At 58.0% G+C, this 27090-nt stretch overlaps 11 protein-coding genes across 11 annotated transcripts; 8 read left to right on the forward strand and 3 right to left on the reverse strand.

The window, feature by feature from the left end:
- Nucleotides 1–484: 484 nt before the first annotated feature.
- On the forward strand, nt 485–1957 carry TRAVEDRAFT_47446 (NAD-P-binding protein; the record flags this gene model as incomplete). The annotated part of the gene is made up of 6 exons (XM_008040130.1): nt 485–720; nt 827–969; nt 1021–1328; nt 1402–1655; nt 1719–1780; nt 1833–1957. 6 exons carry the CDS (start codon nt 485–487, stop codon nt 1955–1957), a joined length of 1128 nt encoding a protein of 375 aa, XP_008038321.1.
- Nucleotides 1958–2462: 505 nt separating this feature from the next.
- On the reverse strand, nt 2463–3386 carry TRAVEDRAFT_47447 (uncharacterized protein; the record flags this gene model as incomplete). The annotated part of the gene is made up of 1 exon (XM_008040131.1): nt 2463–3386. One exon carries the CDS (start codon nt 3384–3386, stop codon nt 2463–2465), a length of 924 nt encoding a protein of 307 aa, XP_008038322.1.
- A 940-nt stretch (nt 3387–4326) lies between these two features.
- Nucleotides 4327–5461, reverse strand: TRAVEDRAFT_47448 (eukaryotic translation initiation factor 4E class II; the record flags this gene model as incomplete). Its single annotated transcript, XM_008040132.1, has 5 exons — nt 4327–4388; nt 4447–4511; nt 4576–4961; nt 5019–5112; nt 5193–5461. 5 exons carry the CDS (start codon nt 5459–5461, stop codon nt 4327–4329), a joined length of 876 nt encoding a protein of 291 aa, XP_008038323.1.
- Nucleotides 5462–5744: 283 nt separating this feature from the next.
- TRAVEDRAFT_28957 (DUF1753-domain-containing protein) lies at nt 5745–7183 on the forward strand. Its single transcript, XM_008039983.1, has 4 exons — nt 5745–5948; nt 6007–6147; nt 6203–6475; nt 6526–7183. The coding sequence occupies exons 1-4, from the start codon at nt 5847–5849 to the stop codon at nt 7009–7011; spliced, it is 1002 nt and encodes a 333-aa protein (XP_008038174.1). The 5' UTR covers nt 5745–5846; the 3' UTR covers nt 7012–7183.
- An 848-nt stretch (nt 7184–8031) lies between these two features.
- TRAVEDRAFT_124422 (uncharacterized protein) lies at nt 8032–9396 on the forward strand (the record flags this gene model as incomplete). Its single annotated transcript, XM_008040414.1, has 5 exons — nt 8032–8088; nt 8162–8246; nt 8310–8423; nt 8519–8715; nt 8989–9396. 5 exons carry the CDS (start codon nt 8032–8034, stop codon nt 9394–9396), a joined length of 861 nt encoding a protein of 286 aa, XP_008038605.1.
- A 1081-nt stretch (nt 9397–10477) lies between these two features.
- TRAVEDRAFT_167749 (uncharacterized protein) lies at nt 10478–12496 on the forward strand. The gene is made up of 3 exons (XM_008040415.1): nt 10478–10525; nt 10596–11995; nt 12050–12496. Exons 2-3 carry the CDS (start codon nt 10602–10604, stop codon nt 12261–12263), a joined length of 1608 nt encoding a protein of 535 aa, XP_008038606.1. The 5' UTR covers nt 10478–10525; nt 10596–10601; the 3' UTR covers nt 12264–12496.
- Nucleotides 12497–12847: 351 nt separating this feature from the next.
- On the forward strand, nt 12848–14061 carry TRAVEDRAFT_148372 (uncharacterized protein; the record flags this gene model as incomplete). Its single annotated transcript, XM_008040416.1, has 7 exons — nt 12848–12890; nt 12990–13077; nt 13139–13259; nt 13327–13434; nt 13498–13577; nt 13643–13799; nt 13857–14061. 7 exons carry the CDS (start codon nt 12848–12850, stop codon nt 14046–14048), a joined length of 789 nt encoding a protein of 262 aa, XP_008038607.1. The 3' UTR covers nt 14049–14061.
- Nucleotides 14062–14691: 630 nt separating this feature from the next.
- Nucleotides 14692–17808, forward strand: TRAVEDRAFT_64804 (uncharacterized protein). The gene is made up of 4 exons (XM_008040417.1): nt 14692–15022; nt 15075–15176; nt 15228–16943; nt 16994–17808. The coding sequence occupies exons 1-4, from the start codon at nt 14797–14799 to the stop codon at nt 17629–17631; spliced, it is 2682 nt and encodes an 893-aa protein (XP_008038608.1). The 5' UTR covers nt 14692–14796; the 3' UTR covers nt 17632–17808.
- A 466-nt stretch (nt 17809–18274) lies between these two features.
- On the forward strand, nt 18275–21041 carry TRAVEDRAFT_47454 (uncharacterized protein; the record flags this gene model as incomplete). Its single annotated transcript, XM_008040133.1, has 7 exons — nt 18275–18332; nt 18392–18464; nt 18516–18595; nt 18654–19033; nt 19094–19233; nt 19290–20932; nt 20992–21041. The coding sequence occupies 7 exons, from the start codon at nt 18275–18277 to the stop codon at nt 21039–21041; spliced, it is 2424 nt and encodes an 807-aa protein (XP_008038324.1).
- A 220-nt stretch (nt 21042–21261) lies between these two features.
- On the reverse strand, nt 21262–23032 carry TRAVEDRAFT_124146 (uncharacterized protein; the record flags this gene model as incomplete). Its single annotated transcript, XM_008040418.1, has 7 exons — nt 21262–21383; nt 21432–21510; nt 21568–21894; nt 21963–22304; nt 22369–22455; nt 22509–22619; nt 22691–23032. 7 exons carry the CDS (start codon nt 23030–23032, stop codon nt 21262–21264), a joined length of 1410 nt encoding a protein of 469 aa, XP_008038609.1.
- Nucleotides 23033–23582: 550 nt separating this feature from the next.
- Nucleotides 23583–26442, forward strand: TRAVEDRAFT_71934 (HET-domain-containing protein; the record flags this gene model as incomplete). Its single annotated transcript, XM_008040419.1, has 2 exons — nt 23583–24794; nt 26152–26442. 2 exons carry the CDS (start codon nt 23583–23585, stop codon nt 26440–26442), a joined length of 1503 nt encoding a protein of 500 aa, XP_008038610.1.
- Between the last annotated feature and the right edge of the window lie 648 nt (nt 26443–27090).

Raw genomic sequence — 27090 nt, forward strand, 5'->3', positions numbered from 1 at the left:
ATATGCGGTGTGTGCATCTGTATGGCGAGGATGGGTGGCCATCCATAACGAGCTCCGTGATGGATACTGCCCTGTTTCCCCCTTCTAACGATCGAAAGCTTGCCAGCGGCGCGTTTTGCGAGCGTCCAAGTCAGTTGTGCTCGAGTACTTCATGACACACACCCCGTCCAATACATCGAACCCCATAGCACTCAGCGCCAGCTGTCACCGGGCTCAATACCCTCCACATGCGCGCGATCATCTGCTATGTTGCGACCGCTCATCGGCGCAGCGCGGGCTATAATGTAGGCGTTCGACCAATGCGCCCATGCTTTTGCTTACTTTGGACTCTAGGCTATCTGCGGGCTGACAATGTCGCAGGTGGCGCCTTGCGGGCGCTGGGATACATCCAGGCTAGCCTGTGGTGAAACTGGAGAATAAAACCGCCATTCGCCAGCTGGCCGACTACTGAACTTTCCTCACGTTCTGCCCTTCTCATTGCATTATGGCTGCCGCACCATCCCTCTCTACTACCTCGCCTACCCGAGGTGAGGTCGCATCCTTCGCACAAGCCGATGCAGAGATAGCTGGAAGGGAGATCCCGACAACGCAGAAAGCATGGCGTGTAACGCGTAAAGGAACACCAGCTGAAGTGCTCACTTTGACCGACGCACCCAATCCCAGAACGCTGAAGAAGGGCGAAGTGTTCATCAAGGTGCAAGCAGCCGCGCTTAACCCCGCGTGAGTGTCTCTCGTGCCCATCGAACGTGCTGGGTGCCGGGGGAGCATCACTTTCGATATCCGTCGAAACCCGTCGACGAACATCTCGCTGACTGCCGTGATGTAGGGGGTACAAGACTATGGGCGCTCTTCCTGGATTCCTCCTCAGACGCCTGATCGGTGTCGACCTCGACCTCGCTGGAACAGTTACAGACGGAAACGGCACGGCGTTCAAGGAGGGCGACGAGGTGTTTGGCTGGATCCTGCTCTGTGGGTCCAATTCCCCACGCTCTACCCTCAGCCTTCCTCATACTCCAGCAGCGCAATACATCCGGAGCGGACAAGGCGCACTCGCGCAGTACGCACGGCTACCCGCCGCTGGCTTCACTCTGCGGCCAAAGAACACGACGCCCACGCAAGCCGCCGGATTCGGCGTCGCAGGTCAGACCGCATACCATGCGCTGCTCGGTCTCGCAGCACTCGAGGCAGGCCAATCCGTGTTCGTCAACGGCGGAAGCACCGCAGTCGGCGCGTTCGCGATCCAGATCGCAAAAGCCAAGGGCGCCCGCGTTTCCGCGAGCGCCTCCGCGAAGAACGAGCAATACGTGCGCGGCCTGGGCGCAGATGAGGTCTGTGTGGCATGCGCACGCGCAGAGTGCATACACCCAGAGGCTAACGGGATTGCTGATGGTGCACGCCCAGTTCTTTGACTATACGAAGGCGCCGCTGCATGAACAACTCGCCGCGGCGGATGTGACGCCAAAGTACCATGTCTTCCTTGAGGCGGTCGGCATCCTGGACCCAGCGCTGTTCATACACAGCCCGGCGTATCTCGCACCCGACGGGGTCTTCTTGTCCGTCGGCCCGCAGGGCTCGGGCATCGGTACTATCGCGAGCTTCGCGTGGAACGTGCTTCTGAGGCCGCCGTTTCTCGGAGGAGTGAGGCGCAAGTGGAAGTGAGTGTGCATTCACAAATGACCGGGATGTTCTGAGGATTTACAACGCATTGCTTTGACTAGGCTTGTGACGATAACGCCGAAGCCGGCTGACCTGGAGGGCTTTGCAGCGCTAGTCGAGAATGGTGCGTGCTTCGTATGTGGTACTTGCTGTCCTGCGATCTGACGTTCGGGTAGGCAAGATTCGCCCTCTAGTGGATTCCGTATACGCATTCGAAGATGTGCTGAAGGCATACGAACGGGTAATGACGAAGCGGGCAACGGGGAAAGTTGTGGTGAAAGTGGACCCTACGGTAGAGTGAGCAGTTCAACCTACCCCGCCTCTATCTTCCTTCTGTACGTCATTCCCTTCATCGCGATGATAGATGGCTGGCTGGATCAAAATTCAAGGCTGGATTACCCTCTAGCAGACATGTTGCAGAATATACTTCTGTGGGGCCTAGAGCATGCGTGTGACGAGCAATTGATAGCTATTCGATAACAGGGTAGAGACATGGGGAGCGCAGTACAGTCCAGAGGTATCGCAGTGACAATGGGTGGTAGGTATCAAACTTGCAATGAACGCTAGTGCGCCAGAGCAGTCGGAAGTCGAAATCTGAGGCAGGTAGATGTAAATGGTACAATGATATAGACACAGCGTGAATGGCCGGAGGGAGTGACGGGAGGAGGGGGGGTTTCTCGAAGTAAAAAGTGATTCCGGTGAAGATACTATACAGAAAGCATTCATGGTATGATGACGATCGTCTAAAGAGGAAGACAGAGGTTCGTCAGTATCCGCAAGTACATCGGCAGCAGACAAACGTACGTTCAGAAGCCCCTGGCGGCGAGCAGCGAATACCGGCGTTTGCGTGAGCTGCCGTCGGCCTCGTCGTAGCCATACATGGATGGCGACTCCGCCGCGGGAGACATGGGGGGCAGCCCTGCGATGAAGGCTGCGTAGGAGCCAGAGAACGTCGGCGACTCTACGGACGCGACTGCGGAGTCGTACACCCACCCCGCCCCATCGCTCTTGTCCGCATCCGCATCTGCTTCGGGGTCGAAGACGGACATCCTCCTGCCGATGCACCTCTTCTTCAGCGCCCTCAAGTCGTCCTGCTCCTTTCCGAGCTCCGACATCTGGTCCACGCTCCGTAGCGACGGAGACGACGGCAGCGTCGCCTCGGATGGGGACGCCGGGGATCTAGCGGATATGAAAGACTCGCCGTCGCTTGGGTACGCGGAAGCGTACGAGTTCGAGTACGACGCGCGGCGCGCGCTGGGGGTGGGTGAGGGGGGAAGCGACTTAAAACGCTCCTGTGACGTCCGCACGACGTCGTCGACCATCGCCGCGAACTCTCGGATCGAGTACAGCTTGTGGATCATGAGCCGGAAGGTGAACTGAAACGCCTCCTCTTGTTCGGCCGTCTGTCGCGTCGGCGACGCAGGTGCGTGAAGGAGCGAAACGGCGCGCTCGAGACCCTCCACGGTGGGCTCGAAGGTGAGCGCGTCGAGCGAGTCGAGCGAGATCTCCCCGTCGGGCCCGAGGAGGTCTTGGGGTGGGGCGGCCGCAACGGTTGGGCGCGCGAGCGTCTTGGGGGTGCCGGTAATGTTAAGGTCCTTTGCGAGGTTGTGGTAGTCGCCTGTGGCTAGTCGGTCAAAGAAGCTACGGAGGTCTGCTACCCCCATCTGCGTGACGTCCTGACCGGTCGGGTCAATGCGAGTCGGGCCAAAGCGAGTCGCCGTGGTCGTCATCGTGTCGTGGAGTGAGTGATGGGAAAATGTGGGTAGAGTGTGGGTGTCGCGGTAGAAATGGTAGCGCAGGGAGTGAAGGCAAGAGAGCCTTGAATGTGGTCCTGGTTAGAGCGGTATTTGTCGCGGAGAGGGCCACAAGCGCCTATTGTCTGTTGCGGTCTAAGCCACAGGGCATGTTATCCATTGTCCGGACAAAGCGCGTCTTTGGTACCCTCTTGTCCTTCTACCGCCATGTGCGTGTATGGAGTATGGATGCGCCTTCTACCTTGCCTCTTACTTGAGCCTGGAATTTGCGCTCTTCGGTGCGCAGGACTACGCCCCAGTCTGAGTTGTGTCGCGCGAGGGCGATCAGGAGCGCGTCTTCACTGCTTTTCTGTTCGACTCTAGGGCTATCCAGATCCATGAGTTAGCCAGATTATGGTTTTCCATCGGCGGCCGCTCTGACACTGTGCATGAGACTATGTGTTAGAGTTACGCGCGGGCATTCTCAAATACGAAGGTGTGATGGCTTACTGGATAAACCACTCCCGCCTCACGTCGCTGACTTATGTTTGTTCCATACACACGATACCGATTTCTCGATTCCTAGGGCTACCTCCGGAAATCGTTAGCAAGCGAAAGAAGACAACGTCGACATATCTCCGAATCTTCAACTACCAGGCACTCTCACCGAACGTATGTAATGATCCTGCACTGAGATGGACAGTATATTTTCGAAAATCAAGCCAAAATGACAGAGGACACACCAGTGCCAGTGTCCGAACTGGGATGCATTGCCAACATTGGGCGGAATGGGGGTAGGGCTACAGAAGATGTCGCATTGCCGGGCTCGCGCGCGCGTTCGCGCGCCATCGTACGCTATTACAGGTGCACCGAGAAGCCAAGGAGATTATTCGAGCATATGCAAACACGGGGGCGCGCCGGCGGCCGGCGGGCAGGGTCATGACAGCGGCGTACGGTCAGTCTGGTTGACACGGAAGCTGGACTTGTCCTGCATCGAGTCTATAAGAAAAAAGCAGGGTGAGTGGATCCCATCTAGTGCGTATGGAGAGTATAATACCGTTGTTGGATTTGTACTCCATGATGGTCGCCGGTGGGAGGTTCAGCACTCTCCGAATCGTCTCCCTGTGAAGCGATGATGCAGGTCAGCTCTGGATCAGGGCAAGAGGAGATCTTGATAGGTGCGCACTTGATCTTCTCCTTCGACTTGGGATTGCCGTCGCTGCGGTTCCACAGCGAGATGATGTCCTCGTTCTGGCGCACACTGATCGTGCACCCGCAGATCTCGGGCCACTCGCCTGGCGGGACGCCCTCCAAGGCCGCGGCGTCTGGTTGAGAGCCCTCGCCGTCGTCCACGCCGTCAAACTGGTCACCGATGACAGCGAGCACAAGGTCCTCCCAGAGGCGGTCCGCGACGCCCTTCCGGAGGCGGATGATCCATTTACCCCCTGACAGGTTCAGGGGGTCCTCCCAAACCGGCCGTCGGATACCGGAATGGAAGAGGAGGTAATCCGTGGTGGGCAGAAGCGAGGATGGTTGGTGGACATGCGTCCAGAGAGACCAGAAGGATTCCACCTGCACAGACAGGGATATGGGTGGGCAGCAAAGTACGAAGAGGACGAGACAACTCACGGAACTGAAGGCGGAGATTTTCTTGATGCCCTCCTCATAGTTCGTGATTTTGTTCCCTGGCGCGCGCTGCTGGCGGAACCAGAAGACCCAGCTACTCGCGCGGAAGACACAAAGGGCAAGGTGGAACGCAGTGAGCGAGGGGCGGCAGGCGACCACGACAGCGTACGAACATACGTATTTCGGAGGGGGTGCACGGACAGAGAGCCGTTAGCAGCGCCGTTTCCAGCGGCCTTGTCCTTCCCCTGGGCCTTCTCGTCCCCAGGAGCGTTGGACACAAAGGTGGAAAAGTGCTTGGAGGACGTAACGCGTGAGCGGGGCTGCACGGGCGGAGTGACGGGCGGGGGGTTCTGCGCCGTCGTTGTTGTCGTGGTCGTGGTGGCCGCGTTCGGAGTGGAGTTGGCGAGGAAGCGGGACTGGGAGTGGTTAGAGAAGTAGCCAGCCATGGACGCAAGCGACCGCGCAGATCAATACAGTCCAGTCGCAGGAATGTCGGGCGTTATTTGCGGGATGGGCGTGCACGCAACACAGAGCAGAGTACAACTTAGCAATAAAAAGAGGCAAGCGTGCTGCGTGGGGCGGAGAGGATGGCGCGAGCTGGACGATGAGGAGATGGCGGAGAGGGCGTGAGATGGTCGGCCGCTGCAAAGTTGCAAAACTCAAGTCGCGCCGCGCGCGGCCGACCGACCTCAGCTCGCCCGCCAGGATCACCGCAGCCCCTTCTTGTCCGCAACCTCTCCCCTCATCGCTCGTCGCGGCCGCCTCGCACCCTCTACTTCGCCCAGCTACCCGTAGTTCATGAACGCCTAATCACCGTCTCTTCCGTCGCCCATGAAACTCACGCTCCGTCCAGAGTGGCGCCTCCGGCCGCTCTCCACCTTCCTTGGCTTCCTCGACATCAAGACCGGGGTCACCATCGCGCTCCTCTTTGCCGTGAGCTATCTTGAGCGCGATTTACGACATGAATTAACATGCGAGACCATTCGAACAGCTCCTCAACAAGGTTGCTGGCGTGTATGGCCTCATTGCTGTCCTCACTGGCGCAGGCGGGTCCGCCGCGCAGCTCAGCCTGTATCTCTACTCAGTCCTCGGTCTAGTCGCCCTGACGTGGGGTTTGAAAGCTATTCTCCACGTATGCCGCTCCTATCCCCGCTGACGCCACCGCTAATATGCACATGGACCTGCAGGAGGACGCAAAACGGACACTTTACTTCGCCCACCTGTTCTTCGCCGACCACATTCTCTCGACGGCCTGGCTCGTTTACTTCGGCGTACTCTGGTGGTTCTATACCCTGCATGACGGCCGCGTGATTGCGAACTCCGATGCCCAGAAGGAGGTCATGGAGAGCGGCGCCGGACACAACATGACCGACGAGGAGCGCGCGGCAGCGGCCATGACTCTCTGGAACGCGGAGAAAGGGATTGCGAGCGCAATGATCATCATTGGCTGGATCGCCAAGGTACGCGACACGCCCGTGTGGTCCTCTCCGTTGTCGTAACCGGTGTCCAGATCTACTTCTCTGCTCTGTTATACTCGTACGCCATTCACCTCCGGAAAGGCTCGTACCGCGCCTTGCCGCGGTCCCGGCCATACCAGGCAAACACCTCCGCGAACGGCGGCGCGTACGCAGCTTCCGCCCTCCCTGACGGCGACGACGACGACGTCGAGGAGTTCTACCGTCTCCCTGTACGGGCGCCAGCCCAGCAAGCACCACCCAACGGCAACGCCCACATCGGACACACCCCCACGTCCTCCCACTCTAGCTTTGCCGACTTTGTGAGCGCACCCGGTCGGACGCGACGCGGGAAGCCGGGCAGGTCGAACCTCAGCGTCAGTGTCAAGGCGAAGGGCGGCGCCGACGGCGCGGAGGTATTGTTCGACGAGGAGGCGGATGCTGCAGGTGCTGCGGATGCAAGGCCGGAGGATAGGGTGCCGCTGATGACCCCGTCGGGGCCCTCCTCACATAGCCGGAGGCCGAGCAGGAGCAGGGAGTGAGTCGTGTTCGGAGGGGTATATGCTGTTCGAAGGCGGGTAGACGCAGGGCACGGGGCGTAGAACTCAATACACAGGTCTCGGGAGTCAGACGATCACGTAGCAGACATTTGCGTATATTCGGAGCACACTTAGCTATACCACAGATGATGTCCGTAATTGCACAGGTACCCTCATCTCGGCTTCTTCCCTCCAGCTGGCGTTTGGCGCATTCCTTCGCCATCACAATAGCGATATGACGGGCCACAGTCAGAGTGACTGGAATTCCTGATATCGCAGAATGGCATGTGAGAGAACAAACAAACCACATACGACGTATTGTGGATGCCATCCCCATGACGGAGGCCGAGTAAGAGCCAGAGCACGGAGAGCCGAGTGAACATTTGTGTATATTCGGGGCCTATACCTGTTACACTCACCCCGGCCTCTTCTCTCCAACTAATGCTCTTTGGGCGGAATTGCATTGGATTACAAGAGGCACAATCTGGCGGATAGAATCCCCGATATCGCAGAATGGCATGTACCGCCATGCGGGGGAACAAACCGTGTATACGATCTGTTGTGGGCGCCGTCTCCATGACAGAACCACCCTTGTGTAGCTTCTTGGGCGTCGTGAGGGGCCAAGTAACGCGTGGGCCACGTTCAGCTACGAACAACAAGCAAATATGTGGAGATGCCCAAGGAGAGGTGAACAAGCAAGACACACGAATATACGGATGAGGAGGAAGGACAGAGAGAAGCATGGGCGCCTACGCATGGTCGGCGCGGATGAGCCATGTTTGAGGATTTTCGTGAGCGGCAATCGCCAAAACGTGTCCTGCAATGTTCAGCTTGGTCCCAGAGCAACTCAGCCTTCTCTCCGCCAGCTTGTGTATAAATATCCTTGTTCTACTGCCGCATACCCACCGCCATCGTGTCCTTCTGAAGTGTCTCCGATCTCACTGAATACGTCCGCCAGCTCAGCCACTACTGCGTCTTCCCCGCACCCCCCTTCATCGCGTACATCCAGCTTCATGCACGCAGATGGACTGCCCTATTCTAGTATGGATGCTCTTCACCAACCGCGAGATGACGAAGGAGGTGAGTGTGTTACACCTTAAGCTACTCCTATCACGCACACACGAGCTCACTACTGTGCGGCGCACACTTACAGGAGTACGCCAAATGTCACGCAGTCCTGCGCGAATGTGTGCCACATGCACCCGTACGCAATGCCCCAAACGAGCCTGAGACGATGAGTGAGTACCTCGTCCCGTATCAGTCCTGTGGCGACCGATGACGAACACGCGCCCGCCTTCCAGGACAATTGGTAGCATATCTCTTACCCCTGCTCATGATGCGTCATCGCCGTGTCCCGCGGAACCGCTGGAGGGACCAGATGTCCAACGTTGGGAAGCATTGGATAGAGCAGGCGCGTACCTCCCTTTTAAGACTCATCGTAGACCGCCCCTGTCTACCCCTCGTTCTGACGTGCCGCCTCCGTGCGCCATGCAGGTCCAGCATGTACAAGATGATAATCCGGTCGCGGCAGCGAGCCGCGCACGCTCCATGATCGGGTACCATACCTCCTACGACCATAACCTGGTCGGGATGGCCATGACGCAAGGACGCCGCGAGGACGTTGTGAACATCGGTGTCGGCATCAAAGAACTCACTGCACCCCCAGGAATGAGTGCCAACGACTTCGCGATCTCTCTGTACCACAAGGTACGCCGTGTCTGTCTCTCCTTCTAGCTGTTATCAGAACAATGGGCTCCTCTCGCGAATGAAAACATGCGCCACTGTTTTGGACGGCAATGCGGGAAAGACGTGTGTGTACTTACTCGCTCAGGCGTGCGCACCTGCTCGCGGTACTCGCTACCTCCTAAATACCTAACCCAAGCCACGTCTGAGCGTAAAAGACCGTCTGAGAGGGGCCTTTCGATCTCATAACAGCTATCACGCACAAGACGGAGAGCTAACTCTGTTTGATCATCGCAGCTCACACCGACCGAGCAAGCCTTCATCGCGCCCGAGCAGGGCGAGGAGATCGTGATGCGGCGACTATGCCTCCTGCTCGCGCTCAAGCAGGCGTACATCAAGGCGATCGGGCAGCCGATGGGCTTCGACTGGTCGCGGCTCGAGTTCAACATCCCCGAGAAGATCGCGACGGGCGACGGACGGCCGCTGGCTGGCTGGGAGTTCCGCGTGTGGACGGCCGAGCTGGGGTGGCCGATTCCGGACTCGGAGGAGCACACGGAGCAGAAGTACCAGTGCGCGGTCGCGTTCTTCCGGCGCACGCGCGACACGCGCTTCATCTGGCAGAACGACGCGAAGGAGCTCGAGTCGTGGGTGCAGTTCATCACGCTCGACCAGCTGCTGAACGTCGCCGACAAGCTTGTTGAGTGAGCGGCTGGCTAGGGCCGCGCACTGAGCGGCGGTGGGGAGGGGAGGGGAGAGGGGAGATGCTCGACCTGGCCGAAGACTGGTCTCTGCTCCCGGTTGAAGATCATCATCCTGCGCCCTGGCAAGACCGGGGCCGCCGCGTCTTCTTGACTGTCACGCTTGCTTAGATGGCTTCACGAACCTCCGCCGTCATCGCTTTCCTGCGCCAGAATATCTATCCTCCAGATCTACTACGATTCATTTACCTATTGCTGCGCTCCGTTACTGTCTGCTGTTACGTTCACATCTGTGCTCCCCTGCCAACGCTGATCCATGTACGATACCTATTACGTGTCTCTGTTGTACCCGTCTGTCTGTGCCACGAGGATATCAGCTCTCCCGCGACGAAATTATGCTTTACTCGACCTGTGACCGCTGCGCCTGACGGATTTCTGGAACGCGTCGAAGCTGGCGCACCGTTATGCTGATTCGTTCGGACAACGGCCCGCATGTTCAAGCCTGATGTTTTTAGCGGTCGAGGACATGTTATACAGGCAAGCACGGCCCGCACTAGGGGCCCAGTTTCTCCGTCGCTTTTTGGATCAGGCATTAGCGGGTGTTATCGAAGATACTCTCTACACTTGATGGTCTGTTTGATTCGGCTCAGCCTAGGTCCGGCGTTCGAGTACGTATAACTGCGAAGCAGGGCACTCCCCCGCACACGACTAGCTCATCTAAGCATCTGGGCCATCAAAGGCCGAGTGCGATCCTTGGATACTTGTTACATACGTGTCGCACACCGACGTGCGCAGATGATTGATGGTGGGGTTTTTCCACAGGTGCTAGGACGAGAGGGGGGCTGAATAGGAGAAGAGGTGGAGAGACGCCGGGAGCTGTAGGGGGCAAGTCGTTCCTTCACAGCCTAAACAGGCAAGCGTGTCACAGGGGTGCGAGGTGTGACTGATTATGATCTAGACCGCCGCCCGGGGAAAGGGAGACTTGACGTACTCGGCGATTCGCAGAGGATTCGAGATGGACTCCATGACCAGAGCCCAGCGGCCGGGGGCCTTCTCCACTCTCTTCCTCTTACCACCACCTCCCCACACGCCCACATCGGCCAGCAAAACGCGTCGCCGGCCTCGTCGCTGCCTAGGTATGTCTCCTCGTCGGCATCGATCGGCTCGCAGTACTCATCGCGTTCCCCACGGCGCCCCGCATCACAGCCCAAGATGAGCGCCGTCACCTCCCCAGAGCTTAGCCCCGTCCTTGGCCCAAACGCTCGCGCCCGCAGGCTGTCCGCCCGACGCGGCTCCGTCGCAGCAGCCGACCCATGGGGTGAACACAACGACGTCAACATGAATCCCGCGCGGTCTCTCACTAGCCGCCTCACTATCGTCCGCGTGCCGCAGACAGACATCGAAGAGCCCCCGAGACGGCACAGACGGCACGGTAGCAATGCCTCATTGAACTCCAACGCGTCTGGGAAGAGTGACGGGCCGGGAGGAAGGCTCAGCTTCGCCTTCACGTCCTTTTCCCCCACTGGCCCCTCCGGCTCGCCTTCCGGCCGCCCTGCGAGCCCCTCGGGTTCTCCCAGGCTTCGCCCATCCTCCCCTAGCACGTCGCGATTCTCGAGCACTTTCCCGAGTCACAGCAAGCTGTCCCCGGAGCAGATCGTGGACATCGCGCGCAACTCGGTGAACCCTCGATCCCCTCTGCCGTCTCCCAATGGCCCCAATGTACAGCAAGTAGCTCCCTCCCCCGTGTCATTCACTCCACTCCCGGACTCCATCTATCTCCCCTTCATTGACCGGCCGGAGGAGGTCACCGCCCTCATTCAGGCGCTTCCCAACGCACGTTTGTTCGCTCTCCTGCAGCAGACGTTCCCGCCTGATGCACGAGCCCCCATGGGTTCCGAATACGATCCTTCGACGGCGTCGCCTGACCCCAAGGACTGGACATTTGCGGACCTGGAGTTCTGGCTGAAGAAGGTTGACCGGGATGTTGCGGAAGACGTCAACTGGATCCGCAAGACGCGCCGTTGCGTCATGTCGCACAGCGAGCTAATCTGGGAGCGTGTCAAGGGTGCATTGGGTGTCCCGCCTGAGCTGGACGTCGAGGAGGAAGGTCTCGAACTCCCGCAGACCGAGCCTCTGACCTCCGCTGCGCTCGATTCGGCCGTCTTTGAACCCGATTCTCCCATCGTCGCCCATGAGACGTTCGCGGACTCTGTCGGTGAAGAAATCATGATCGAGCCGGTCTTTGCGAATCAGACGCCACCCTTAGGGGCGACGGAGCCTGCAGGTGGTCTTGGATCATCGCTATCAGACCTGCGAGAGGAGGATGAGAACGAGGGCAACGAGGGCAAGGGCGGGGAAGAGCCGGAAGTCCATGGGATCCGCTTCATCACGTCCCCGAGCGCTCCATCGGCCCTGGGCGACCAGCCACTCTCTATGTCGCCTATGGTCGGCCTCGGAAGCCCTGCCGTTCGACAGCCCATAGGGATGCCCGGCTCGCAGAGCAGCGGAGAATTCGCGTACGACGTCCTCCGTGAGCGGGGTCCAGGGCACCCCCTGTTCCCGAGCAATTTCGCCCAGCTCAGTATAGGGCCCACGCTGCAGCCGAGGTAAGCCCTGTTTTGCCTTGTCGAGTTCGTACTAGTGCTCATGATCATTTGTAGCAAACGCACGATGAGCATGTCCTACCCACCGAGACCGGCATACCTCAGCCCTCACTCCATTCGCGGGGGTGTACACCGGACCAATAGTATCGACATTGGTGCCGGTCGTGCGGCGCGGATGGCGCGTCCGGAGTGGGCTCGTAGCTGGGACCCGACAAAGCACGAGTACGCGGTCACTACTGCGAGCACTGGTAGCGTGAGCGGGGCCGAGTAGGTGTCTCGAACCTCTCTTTTTGTTTTCTTGGACCTTGTGGTTTGCTCTACGGGAAGGATAGCGATAGGTCATACTCATTCACGAACGGACGAAATATGGAGTAGGATAGGAAGAAGCAAAAGAAATAGTGTATAGACTTTGTGCGTTGTACCGTGCCCCAGGCTCTGTATCTTGGACGTATTGAAGTGTGGGTAGCTTGGCAGGACTGATACTCGCGCAGGCGTGACGCGTTCGGGATGTTTTCCAGCTTCCCCCGCGGGTGGGACCGTCCGGATTGCACTAGTATCACATATTCCAGCAACTCCTGCTTTTCACCCCCGTTCAACTCGAAGATTCTCTTCCGTTCGCTCACCATGCGTTTTCTTGGGACCGCTGTGACGCCACAGTGGGCGGAGCTACTCCTTCGCGGCCCGGCCGGGTAAGCGTATACGCCATCCCGAGGAGTCCTTCATCGACTCATGTCCGTCTATGGCTTGCCCCTGAGAGCGTTCGTCATGTTCTCTCTTGACCACCAAACTCCTGCCAGTGCTAGTGATATATCAAAAAGTCCCGCTGAGCTTCCCTCAAGCCCAGGATAACGCAAAATGCCGGTGAACTCGGTCGCCGAAAACGCTCTAGGAACAATCGGTAAGAGCGGATCTGATTTTCAAAATGGCCCCATCGACGCTCTTTTCTCTGGACGATGATGTCTCGTGGAGGGCGCGCACTCACCACGTTATGCTGCAGGTACTGTGTGCTGGACGATACAACTTGTACCACAAATATGGAAGAGCTGGAGGGCCAAGTCGACAGAAGGGCTGTCTGAATGGTTGATGTAGGTTCGCTGTGCTATACAGTGGATTCATCACTGATCATTGCTTTCTGTGTACCTCTAGGCTGCTATGGGGGTTCTCGGGCGCAACATTAGGGGTGTACGCGATCGTCAAGAACTTGAATATACCTCTAATCCTGCAACCACAATTATTCGGCACTCTTTCGTTCATTGGTTGGGCGCAGGTCCGTCGTCCTCATCCTGCCCAGCGAACGTTCGTAGTAAGACTCACATGACTTTCTATCTCACCAGTGCCAGTATTACGGCCGTAAGCGATCTAAATGGACCTCCATAGCCATGTATGTCGCAGTGATGGCCTTCTCTGCCGGATTTGAGGTTGGCATGATTTATGCTGTCAAGGTCTGTGCAGCTCGTATTACACCCTAGGCTCTACACTGAACATTGTGGAATCCTTCGCATTAGCCCGCATACCATCACGGAAACATACGTCCCGTGCAATTTTTCGGCATCTTCAGCTCTGTGCTCATCTCAACTGCTCTAATGTACGCTGCCTGAGCTAGCTGTCTGTTTAACGCATCGTCCTGGAGCTGACATCTGGCATACGCAGACCGCAATACTGGGAAATCTACAAGTACAAGGAGGTCATCGGCATTTCCGTCCTCTTCATGCTCGTCGATATGCTCGGGGGCATCTTCAGCGATCTGTCCCTCGCGTTCAAGGAAGACTTTGACATCATCGCGGGCGTCACGTATTCGATTGTTGTGGTACGTCCACTGGTTTCGTTCCTTGTGTGGCTTCTGCTTACGCCCACTATGTGGCAGGTCATGGACGCCGCGATCATTATATGTGCACTGGTCCTCAACCCTGTAGCGAAACGCCACAGGAAGATGTCGACTGTCGCTGAAAACGCTCCTGACGATGATGTTAGAGTGGGCGACGTGGAAAGACAGGGCACTGCGCCTCCACGAGTGCTTGAGAAGCCGGTGGAGATGGAAGATCGGACACTCGTATGAGCTTACGCGCTCTGGGGCAGAGCAAGGCTGCGCGGACAAGCGCAATACAGCAAATGTTTAGTTTGAAAATACATACGTCAAAACAAGAAAGTGCCAATCACCTACGTACAATGCTACACTGCTATGGTACGAAGACGTACCCACGCTGTCGCGACGCAGAGGTAGTAACAAGCTAGTCGATACAGAAGGATGACGTGAATATGTCCCGTCCTTTCAAAACACCCGACTCGTAGATGTTGAAAGTCGGATGATCTGCAGGACGAGGCGACCCACGAAGGGGTCGCAGTCGATTTTGCCGTATCGTTTAACGACTCAACGGTAGAGGAATGACCGCATGAGACGTAGATAATTACGGCGATAGTAGGAAAAACCTGACGTCGAGCTCCAGATTAGAACATATGCGTATAGCGAGCAAAACAGCAGCGTATAGGTTTCGAGAAGACACTAAGAGTCAGGGGCAGAAAAACAGATAGACGGAGCAATGTTTAAATTCAATGGAGGGTCACTGGGAGACGGTGTGAACGGGAGTGTCGGGCCTGACGCTGCTAATATACTTCGAAACTCAATTATGTAATCAAGTCGCACGGTGAGCATGGCAGGGTCGTTTAGTGGGAGGTCGGCGGACTTCCTCTTGCGCCTCGAGCACCAGGGTCGAGTAGGCTACGGCATACATAAGGTGTCCAGGTTCTTGGTCCTCTCGCAACCTCTCGCTCTGGTCACTTTCCTGGGATCTCAGTGTCTTGCTTGAATGTCTAGGAGACTTGCGGGTTCACACACCCTCCCGGAGAATCCTGAATGGCTTGAGTTCGAACGGTCCGATGGGAACTCGAGCAACCTGCCCAAGAACACGAAACAGGTTGTAGATGGCGAGGGTCAGGTCAACTTCATGCGACCTGTGCCGTTGGACGAGGGCCTGGCTATAGGTTGGCGTGTCGCCGTCGGCGCCCAGCTTGCCATTCGCATGGGGCTCCCAGGTAAGCCTCGCGTGAGCGCTGGTACCCCGTAGCTGACGGCGCTGCGTGCTAGAGGGGCGGAAATACGTACTGAAGTCCTTCCCGGATGGATACCAACTCTACGACCATAACAAGGGTCCTGTGAAGGCCCCACGGCACGACCCCTACTTGTGCGGTGCGTCGCGAACTTTGCATCTGCAACATGCGGTGGGCTGACTGAACGTAGGGTCTTCGCACGTCAACCGATTCCGCTCGACCAACGAGTTCATACCACATGCGCTATGGCTCATGCAAGATCCTACCCTGAACCGCTCGAATTGCTCCTGCAAGTACTGCACGAAACAGCCCCAGCGTATTATCTCGGACACCATGGGTCTCAGCAGCGCTGGTGCCAGGCGCTCTGCGTCGGTGGCGGGCGCTCTCCCTCCAAGCGTCAAGGCTTCTCGGCCGCGCCGCGAGGTCAGGGAGACCAGGCAAGGGCGTGTCCCTCCGAAACCTTACGCAGCCGTCCGGCGCGCGCCCAAGCCACCGAAAGTCATCATCGGTCCAGAGCAATACATTCTCCCGGAACGCGACCTCGATACCCGCGCGGCACTCATATCTGGAGAGAACCAACGACCTCGGTGGTTTAGGAAGGGCGAGCTACTCTGGTGCCACCTCGAGCCGTCAATACGGGGACGTACGCCGGATGAGGACATCCAGTTTTGGCCCGCACTCGTCGAGGATTTCCACGTCAAGTCGGAACCCATTCTTCTTCCTTTGGACGGTGGTGCGCAGGACCCCGACATGCAGTGTCTCTATCAGGAGGCAGCAGACGATAACCCAGCGCTCGGAGGCTCTACCGACAACCCTTCTCCTGCGGGATCCTCGAGGGCAACGGAACCACCGCTTGAGGCTGAGGGCAAGGTGCCCTGGAAAGTGCAACAGTGGTATGTCTACAAGATGAAGCTCCTTGGCACGTCTCAACATTGTCTGGTCACCGACGAGCAAGTGCTGCCTTATCTTGCGTACGCGCCGTCAGACCATCTGCTCGACCGCATCCGGGAGGATCTCTCCGACTTCTTGCAGACGATATCTATAGACCAGATGGACCGGGACATAGAACTCATGTCCACCTTCGATCCAATGGAGGTGACGCCCGAAGATGGTGACCCTATGGAGGCGTGGCCCGAGGACGGTAACCCGGAGCGCTACTACGAGAAGTACAAGCGCGCTACGGCGCCGTACACACTGGCCATCCAGATCGCCGCTAACGTCGCACAATACTGGCTCCCCACAGACGAGTGGGAGTGCAAGTTCACCATTCCTCCCCCCGGCGCTGCTTCCTCACCACCATCAGAACCGTCCGCTTCTCAGGCGCCCCTCCCTCCTCCGTCGCAGATCCCCGCCGAGTCAACCAGCCTCCACTCGCTTATCACACAGTCACTCTCACAGAACGCGCATCTCCCGACGATGAATGGCGCCTCAGGTCAGCATGAGAGCATCAGCACGCACGCACGGTTGCCGCGCTCCTCAACTCTTGCTGCGCAAACTGTCGTGCAGACACGCTTTCAGGGTCTGTGGTGGGGCACGGAACGCGTCTGGACGGACGAGCTTGTGCGGCTCAAGATTGCGCGGTGCCAGTTCGCGCCGCAGGGCACGGATATGATCTTCCCGCCCGCAGGCCCATCCGCGTCGACGCTGGAGAGCATGAAGGACAACCCGGAGGCCGTGGCCGCGGACCCGGAGCGACTGGGTGCGAGCGAGAAGGGGCTCTTCTTGAGGATGGAGGGCCTGTTTGTTGTGGACGTGCCCAACGCGGAGGGGACGGGCCTCACGAGGGAGTGCCGGGCGAGCGGTATGGTCTATGAGCTTGCCGACGATGACTGGGAGGACGCGGCACGAGCTGCGGAAGTGAACGGTAAGGGCAAGGGTAAGGAGAAGGCGGTAGACCTGCCGAATGGTGAGTCCGTCTGCGCTTAAAGTGTAGCGTTTACTAAAAGTCTTGCACAGGTCATAGCGAGCATCTTGCGGAGGGCCCGAATGGTGCGCCGCCATTCATGATGCAACCATCCCCCCTCAAACCCCCGCCGTTGCCAAATCCCGATCCTTCCATTCCAATGACCGAGACAGCATCAGCAATTCTCGCCCAGACATCGCCAGAAGCGGCCGCCGTGGCGAAAGGCAAAGAGCAAGCTGTCAGTCTCAGCGTGCAACTCTCGCGCCCTGTACTGTCGGAGTCGTACCCACTACCTCCAGCCACGAAGGGGTTCCGATTTCGCCCCATCCTCCCTCCCGGCCACGAAGCCGTCGTCTCGCTGTCGCTGATCAGCGGGAGATACTTCCCAGGCCTCTTCCACCATCCGCTCATGGCGCCAACGGTCGCGCACGCGCTGTCGCTTTCTTCCGACGAGGGCGGACTGTACCAGCACCGACACCTGTGGGCTATGGAGGGACTACTGCCGGGGATCCACCAGTCCATGGACCCGAGACAGTGGCGGAAGTCTCGGTTGACAATGCTTCAGGAAGCGGACAGGGAGGCGCGAGACCGCTTCCGGGAACGGTGGGAGGAGACGAAGATGGCGCGGCTGCATCCGGGACGACCTGAGTGGGAAACAGGCGAGGGGAGCGCGGCGATGGAGGTCGACTAGGCAGCGGTGTGCTTGACTACCACCGTAATAGGTTGTGCTCTGTTGTGCTTTGACAGATATAGCGAACAAAAGCGTGGGCCGGCGTTGTGCTCTCATCGTCGCGGGGCGCGGGGGCTATATGTAACCTGTAACCGAGTGTAATGCGGTATAGACTCGGTCATTATGCGCTTATAGTTCCGATCAGTAATGTTTGTTCAACTTTGTTACACTATCATAGTGCGTCTCTGGGCGTGCGCTGGACCAGCCAACTCAACTGTTGACCACTCCGACCACCGAAATCCTTTTTGTCCCTGCCCTCCCTGCTGGTCGTCGACGAGCAGAGGATCCGTCGCGTCTCCTTCCTTAACTTGTTGCATATACCCCTGGATAACCTGCGACATCAGTTTCGACCCGGCGGATCCTCTGAGGCCCGAATCTCGTTCGTCTCAGATTCTCTGCCCTCCTCACCACCCCTTCCCCCTCACAATTCCTCCCCTCCGTGACCTGTACGACCCTCTCGTATCTTGTCTGCTGCTCTTGCTGTCGCACTGTCTCGCTCCTTGTTATGGTCTCTCTCACCCTCACGCCCTCCCGGTCATCTAGCATACACTCTTCTTCGTCCAAGAACAGCCTCAGCCATGTACCACCATCTCCATCGCCCTCCATGTCCGCCGGATCCACATCGAGCTCCTCCGATGGCCGTTTGAGCGGAGCTGACGACGGTATGCTTCGCGTCTATATGCCCAGTCGCACGACCCCATGGTTGACAAACCTTGGACAGAGGACGCCACGGTCACGGTCAACCGCGTATCTCTCATATCGAATATGTCCAATGGGAAGGGAAGGACACAGGAGTACGTCTCCGTCTGCGACTCGCGCCGTCTGCGGTGCTGATCAGGGTACAGGGATATTCGCCTCCTCGCCGTCTCGACCCATATGACGGAACTTTCGTACGCCATCTCGGATATCCAGACGCGCATTTTCGGTAAGCCTGTCGCCTATCTGCACTCAATGAATACGCCTCGACCGCGTGGCGCGTCCAGAAATCCAGGAGTTACGGCACAAGTCGCAGTCTGCAGGCGACTCGAGCAACGCTTCCAGCACCATTGATACGTCCCTCATCAGTCTGGACGAGCGGATAGAATCCGTCTCGAAAGGTGTCAAGACCGTGAATGAATCCCTCGAACCGCTGCTGAAACGCGCCGAGAAGACGCCGATATCCGTTGCCTTCACATCCGGTGAAGAGGCCGGTCTTCTGCGAAAACATGCAGACCTCATGATTGAGTGGGACGCCGTGCAGAAGGAGTCTCAGGTGTTGCGAGAGGAGCTGAAGGAGGACAAGTGGCTGACCGTATTCCGCACCGTGACGGAGCAAGCAGATGGTATGATGTCCAGCCTGGAGAAGGCTGTCAATCGATGTCAGGTACGGGCGCGAACCTGTCGCGGGATATACGCGGGGCACGGCCACTGACATCCCATGCAGGACTTCCTTTGGCAGGTGCAGAAACGAGGGCTGGACGATTCACTCACAGCTTCCAATTCATCGTCCTCGGGCCGTTCCGACAAGCCTCTTACACTTGATGTTTTTGATACCATCGTCGATTCCTATGAGGCCAAGAAGAAGTACGCGTCGATCTTCTTCGGGCCAGTTCATATACTCGAACTGACAAAAATTTTAGGCACTATATGCCGGCCACCACCAAAGTGTTGTCGATCATTGACAAGGGCGTGCAGGATCGCGTGACGAAGAATGGCGAATGTCTACGACGCCATGCAGAGTGCACGCAGCGCTGGCGAAATCTCAAGGAGCGTATATCGAGAACAGACACCGACATGGAGAATCTGCGGCGCGTCTTCTTGCAGGGCGATTCCGCCATAAGCGAAGGAGGTTCGAGTCAGTCAGGACAGACCACCATGTCCAAGAACGGGTATCTTGCCACCCCGCCTAGTGGTGGGAAGTCCAAAGGACGATCTCCCAGCGCTGCAAACACGCTTTCGAGGTCGATATCCCCATTCCGCAAGATCGCCCGGAAGCTCAGGGCAGCCGGATCTGGCGCCAAGTCCCCTCTACCAGGCAAAGCGACCCCTGTACCGGCAAGGAGTCCTGCTTCTACACGGACGCCTTCCTCAGAGCCGACGCGTACCCTTCGCCACAGGACATCCATGTTCAACTTCCTCAATGGCGGCCAACCCCCAACGCCGACTACCCCCGAGCGTCCGTCTCACAAGTACAGCAACAGTGTCACTCCGGAGTCATCCCCAGCTAGGAGACCCGACATAAACCCAGTGATGAAATCACGAGAGAGAGCATGGAATAGCTCGACAAAGGTTCAGACTGACGACCGATCGGGCACTGTCAAGAAATCATCACGGAGCCCGTCGGTTGCTGGCCTGTCGCACTCTTTCTCTGACGATATACCCCCCGTTCCCACCCTGTACAAGCGAAGTCTATCGCGTAGCTCCATGGCGTCCTCGCGTCCGTGGTCCCCTGTCACCTCTTCTGTCTCCACCGCACAGTCTTCGACCACACCCTTCTCCCTGTATCGGCCACCATCACGTTCCTATACTCCAGGACTCCCTTCCGCCATCTCTTCTACAGCGGTCTCCCCCCGGACGCGCCCGAAGACGCCGAGCCACATCCCCGCGCCGTCGAAAAGTCACTTCCGTTCCATGTCCGCGGCGGGCGACGTGAGTCCCACCTCGTACATGCAACGCGCCTTCTCCCCCTCGCGCGCGCTGTCCCCCACCCAGTCCGTCACGGGCATCCCGGTGCGCCCGCCCAGCCGCTCTATGATCCCCATCCCCAGCGTGCACGTCTCCTCTGCGTCGCGGCCCGGCACCGCGATGTCCTACCGCCCGGACAGCGCAATGTCCTTCCATGGCTACGCCCAGCGCGCACAAACCCCCGAGAACGCTCTGCGCATGACCCCACGCGGCTCGCAGATGCGCCTCCCCCCCTCCAGCTTTCGCGACGGCGCGTCCCCCCGCACCCCGGGGTCGCGACCCGCATCACGCACGGGCGCGGCGACACCTACCCGCGACGGCCCTTACGACAGCCCACTGCATATCTACACGCCTGCGAGCACGCGTGACCCGCTCGACGTCGAGGTCGCCGCAATTGTGAACTCGATCCCGCACGGACTACTCGTGGAGCGCGTCGACCCGCCGCTGCGGAGCGCGCCGAAGGAGGGCGAGGAGCTGCGCGCGCAGTATGCGTTCTCGAACATGCTCGGGCGCAAGGTCATAACATGCAAGCTGACGACCATGACGCGTTCCGGCGGGAAGGGCACGTCCAAGAAGGTGATGTGCCGCGTTGGTGGAGGTGAGTTCGCACTTCGTGTCTTCAATGATGTGGGGACAGCGCTCATGAGCTGTTCATAGGCTGGCAGGACCTACAACTGTATGTTATGACCCGCCAATCCGCGGTATGAAGATGTGTAGGCGACGACGACGACGATTAGGGCGCCCGGGAAGGTGTGGGATATGGACCAGCCGACAGACAGTAATCGACGAGATACACTACTAGCCACGACCGTCCGCACCCTAATCCTTGGCGTATGTCCGTGTCCCACGTTCGTTTATGCAACATGCCCATTGCATTCCTATAATCGCTGGATGCGGTGCGATCACATGATGAGAAAGCTTTATGGACTACGTGGTAGGCAACTTCAGGCAAGTCGTGCGCAGGCCATCCCCGGCCCACTTCGCGACTTCGACGAGGAGCTCGCGTTTCTTGTCCGCGCCGGCCGCCGAGCGCAGTTCGTACAGCGTAGCTATAGGAACGTCAGTCATGAACACAAGGTATGAATGGTGACACTCACAGAGATTGAAAAGGAACGGCTCAGCCGTCACGATTGTGGCGGGGGACGTCCGGAGCGCGTCCTCGAGCAGCTGGATCGCCTGTCCCGCAAAGCACAATGAGCTCTATGATGCATTCACCTCATCGCGTCCACTTACCTCTTGCAACCGCCCTTGGTTGAGCAGCGCGACCGCGAGGTTGTTCACGGCGACGAAGTTCTCCGGATCCGCCGCGATGATGCGCTGCAGCTCAACAGTCGCACGGGACCAGTCGCCCTCCGCAGACGCAAACAGCGCTGCGTTCATGCCCTTCTGCACAGGGTCCGCGGTCGGGTCCTCCGCAACGGCCGCGAGGTGCTTCGCTGCCATCGCGACGTACCCGCCCTGCAGGTAGATGCGGGCCACGGCGGAGCGGAGTGCAGGCGAGGACACGCCCCCAGGTTGCATGCAGAGAGGTTCGAGGAGCCTCGCCGCCGCCGTATAATCCTACCGCCACGCGAATTTAGGTGGAAACGCTATGTAAACGCACGAAGAAAACAAATGTCACGACGCACCCGCATCTCGACGAACTGCGACGCGATAATGAGAACGATGCGCGCGCCGCGCTCTACCCACATCCCAGCGGCGGCCTGGTCGTGCTTGGCCGCCCGCGCCTTCGCCTTGCAGCGGCGGAGGAGCGCGGCGAGCGCATCGAGGTAGCCGACGTGGTCGCCCGCCCAGTACTTGAGCTTTGCGTAGAGCACCTCGAGCTCGAATGGGAGCACGCGGTCGAAGAGATACGTGCGTGTCTCGCGCGGCTCCAGAGCGTGCAGGACGGCGAAGAGGTTCGTGCACTCGGCGGAGGTCTGGTTGAAGAGGCGCATGCGCGCGAGGGAGGAGAGGCGGAGGTACCACAGCTACGGTGTCAATCCATCCATATGTTAGACCGCGCGCGGGGGTTGGTGAGGGGATCGCACTTACGGAGAGGATGTACGGGACTTCTTCTGGGTCGGCTTCGACAATGCGATCTCGCGCCTGCCGCGCGACCGCCCTCCAACTATTCGTCATCTGCACGTCGCCATCGTAAGACTGTGACCATTGCATCTAGCCTGCCTACTTACAATCAACGGATGCAGCTCTCCTCCTGCACGGGAGTAATCTCCTGTCAAGTCTCGTGGTGGTCGCTTCTCAGCGGGAACATATTTGGTCAAGAGTGTGCTTAGCGGGTCTGTCTAAGGTACACATGATTGAACATCAAACTCTTAGATAGCCAACGTGTTATGTATGAGACTGGGTAGCGTACGTTGGGTATTGGCAAGAACATGGTCGGCAGCGTCAGACCAGGCAAATAGAACTCTGGAGCCTCATCCTCGTCTTCGTCGTCACTCGCTGGGGGCAGCGGGGTCGGGGGCACCGACTTGTCAAGATTTGGTGAGCGGGGCAATGAGGGGGTAGCGGGTTCAGCCGGGGCAAGGGTGACCTCCTCTATGGCAGGCGTTGCAGACGGAGAGAGACCCTCCTCTGCCGTGTCCGAAACAGATTCGTCTTCGGAGTCGACCGGCTCCTTCAGGAAAGGGTCTGGGACATCAGGTTCGCCGACGGGCGCGGGGGGACTGAAGAGCGGCTCTGCACGTGGGAGCTCCATCGACGCGGTCAGTTGCGAGTCAAGGGTTGACGTGCGGAGCTCAGTGCTCGCTGAATGTGGGGGCTGCTGCGGGTCCATGGGGAATGTAGAGATGGCGAATTATAGGGAGAGGATGGTAAGAGATCTGTTTGACGGGTGCTTACTCGCTGCGGCGAAAGAGATGTGTTATTGACGTCCGCAGGTAGGAGGAGGCAGGCAGAGGGTACTAAGAGAGTCGGACGGGGCGCGGTCGAATGTCCTTCGAGGGACCTTCGCCTGTGTGTGCAATCGCACCGCCGCAGGGAACGCAAGTTTGAGCGTGTGCAGACCAGCAATTATAGCACGACAGAGCCTGAGTATTGAGTGGATACTCGTCGCCAGCCGTAGACAGATGGTGGTCGTGGTCAAAGCAGCAACTGGCGGGAATGAGCGCCTGGAATTGCATGTATGTAAACCGGCGCCCTATGTACTGTACTGCAAACCACTCTGCCCACTCTACTCTCAGGTGCGTATCGAAACGGGCGGAAGACTCCCACCACCACCCCCGGTTGACCATCCTATGTGCAATAGAATGCCGCACTTCCTGAACACCTGGACGGGCGAGTTCGAGTGGCATGCCGATCCACGCAAGATCACGTACGCGATTCTATCTCACACTTGGCGATCCCCAGACGAAGGCGGAGAGCAGTCGTACAGCGATGTGCGCAGGCTTCAGATGTCGGTCAATGCGGAGCCCGAGCAGCGCCAGCGGAGACTCTACGCTGCGACCGTAGACATCATCCGATGCCACCAGATAACAACCCTTTCCCAGGCAAAACGGGTCTCCCCTCACTTCCTCCTTCCAAAAGGTGCGGCCGCCCTCCCCTCATTCGTCCTCTACCACCCCGAGCTGTCCCACAAAATCAAATACGCATGCAAGGTCGCGCGCAGAGACGGGTACCTCCTCCTGTGGATCGATACCTGCTGCATCGACAAGTCGAGCAGTGCAGAGCTCTCCGAGGCGATCAACTCGATGTTCGAGTGGTACAGACTAGCCGACGTCTGCTACGCCTATCTCGAGGATGTTCCCGATGACGACGATCCGACTCAAGCCAATTCCTACTTCTCGCGGAGCAGGTGGCACAAACGGGGCTGGACGCTGCAGGAGCTCATCGCCCCAAAGCGTGTCGTCTTCCTGACTCGCACGTGGGGCTGTCTGGGGACGAAGGCTGGACTCGCATCCTCGCTGGAGAAGATCACCGGAGTCGACTTCAACATCCTCACTGGCCATATCTCTATTCACTCTCAGAGTGTCGCGCGAAGGATGTCGTGGGCCGCCTGCCGGGAGACAACGCGCATTGAGGACCAGGCGTACTCATTGCTGGGCATTTTCGGTATCCACATGTCTCCAATCTACGGAGAGGGCCAAAACGCGTTCCTCCGTCTACAAGAAGAGATTGTAAGGACCATTCCCGACCACAGCATCTTCGCATGGGGTTCTAGCTGCGCCCTTCCTAATCTGACAGAGAGCGAGGGCAAAGTCACATACCGATGGACTAGTATCGGGCTCCTGGCCGAAACACCGTTAGCCTTCAAGGGGCTCGCCGACATCACACCGCTATCCTCTGTCGCGTTTGCAACTCGCCTTGGGCTTAGAGCAGAGGATGTGCCTACCCTCGACTGCCTTTTCGCTTCCCAGGGTGTCCGTGTTAAGCTCCCCTGCATCGACCTTGCACAAACACCGCAGCTATTCAAAGCTCTTCTGGCACGCAAACCTGAGTCCCCCTCACCACAGCCGACGGAAGTTTGTCCTGATTGTATTCAAATTCAGTTTGCCTGCGATGTGCTAGCATTTCTGCAGTGCGAGGACAAGTCGGGTTGTCTCATAGCTCTCCCTATCCATGCGTCGGAATCACATCGAGGAACGCCCACACCGCGATCCGACCTGGGGTTGTACGTCGAGTTCGGAAGTCGATGCGAGTAATCTGGTAGACATCGCGAGTCATTTCGCGTAGTCCGTCTCAGTATACCGGCCTTGTCGGAAACACTGGAGCAAAACTCAAAGACGTCACTCCGAGTCTTAGAACTCACTATCCTCCGCTACAATCAAATCAGACATGAGGACAGCGAATTCTCGCGAGCCTTCCAGTACTGCAGTCAGGAACCCATCAAGGAACAAATCCAATACTGGCCTGACGATCGGGAGGATGAGCCTGTCTTTTCTTTCGCTCCTCGTACCATCGATGAACTGGGTGCACTCGGTTTCTATGTCGCCCCTTTGCGGTGCGAGCGGCGCTCAGCCAAGATAATATTGAAGACCTTGCTCGCTCCTAGACCTCATCCGCAACACCCTGACTCGCAGCAACCACCAAAACTAAAGCCGACCATAGTGATTCTATTTGATATCGAGCTCAGGACTAATGACTTGAGCTGGATTACTACGGTTGGCTTGGAGAACGGGAACCTCCGCTTCGCCTCCTCCTCCACATGGGTAGGGGCTTATAATCAAGGCTTGCCCCCCTTTGGATATGGAAGAGACATGTTGGTAGATGAAGCCGAGTGCGTAAAACACTCGTAAATGTATCAGTTTCAAACACACATTAACGCAAGTAGCAGGTTGTACTTGATCCCAAGAGGCAGTTCTTATGGCGGGGGCTGTATCGAGGGGCGCATCGTAATGGAGGAGTATAGTGTCGTTCGCGCCGAATACGACTTGGAGAAACCAAAACAAGACTGGCCATTCCGACACCTACGGCTTGCACTAGAGCGTCCGGCATGGAGTTCCACTATCAGGGATTGCAAGAACGTCTGGGTCGTCATCGAGCTTTCGGACAAATTCACAGACGCTAGGCCCGCACACATGCTACAAGATGTGCGTGGGTTGTTATATCCATTCCGCGAGTACTGACGTGTGGCGTTTGACTGCAGCACTACTCGCCCGTGGAATCAAAAGGACATTGGCAGTCCGAAGCCGAGTCTCAGGCGCCTCTGCATGCACCCTCTTTACTTGCAGAAGACGGTGCCAACACACGCCGGCATTCTACTATTCCATCGGTGAGCGCAACGCTCTGCTGATACCCTTGTGCCGGTAGTAGTACCAGAGCATAGGGCCGGGGGCTCGCGGTTCGGACGTGTAAATGCTGACGCTGTTCTCTATGTAGGACCAAGGCGATCCAGACTCGCGAGAAGACGTCATCCCTTCTTCGTCTTCCGAGGAGGATCCCAAGCCAGCGGATGAGGCAAGCGCGGAGTTTGCGTGCTCGCACAGCGTCGAAGCGCTGCGGCGCGAGAACGAGTCCCTTCGCACCGCGCTATCGCTGCAAACCGATCGCGTGTCCACCCTGGAGTCGCAGATGGCAGCCGTGATGTCTCGACTCGAAGCTTTGGATGCAGCACAAGGTGCGTACGGACTTCGCGTATTCCGCGGACATACGCTTTACAGCTGGTCCTGAAAATGATGAGACAGGTGGCAGGACTTTTTCGGGTCCCGAGCAGGTTTGCATCTTCCGACGTATCTTCCGACGCATCTTCCAAGCCATAAGCGCCCGTGTAAGACCGGTTCGATAACTGCAGATCGTGCGTTGGGTAAATCCTAGCATCCGAGTGCGCCATACGCACTACATGGCCGGAGGCAAGCGTTCAATTTAATCGACGAGAAGATAATTCATAACTCATCTTCTGTAACAGCGTTGGCAAAGGGGGGCAACCGTACTTGAACCGTACCAAGGATCAGTACATATCGGACACAACGAATGGCATACTCCTATCTTTCCCCGCATTGCCGGGCCCACAGCTTGAATTATAACTTGAGACGTGGTACACGGTCTTAGTACACGGTCTTGACCGCTGCAAACGCGGGGGCATCAATGCGAGAGCGAAGACTACGCACTCGTAGATATCTGGTGGAGGTATATACGGCATCTAAGTGCTTGCGAGTTCGAGGACGGGCCGGTGGCCGCGTCTTGCCTCATTGGCAGTATCGTAGAAGTGGTGGATTGGCACCGACCAGCCTGGTGCTATGTTGCCGCATTGCGCTTCAGCTTGAAGCTTCGATTGTGTTTGACTTGCGGGCCGAAGGCATGTTGCACGGATAGTGTGTA

Source organism: Trametes versicolor (genome assembly GCF_000271585.1).
Source record: "Trametes versicolor FP-101664 SS1 unplaced genomic scaffold TRAVEscaffold_6, whole genome shotgun sequence".
Lineage (NCBI taxonomy): Eukaryota > Fungi > Basidiomycota > Agaricomycetes > Polyporales > Polyporaceae > Trametes > Trametes versicolor.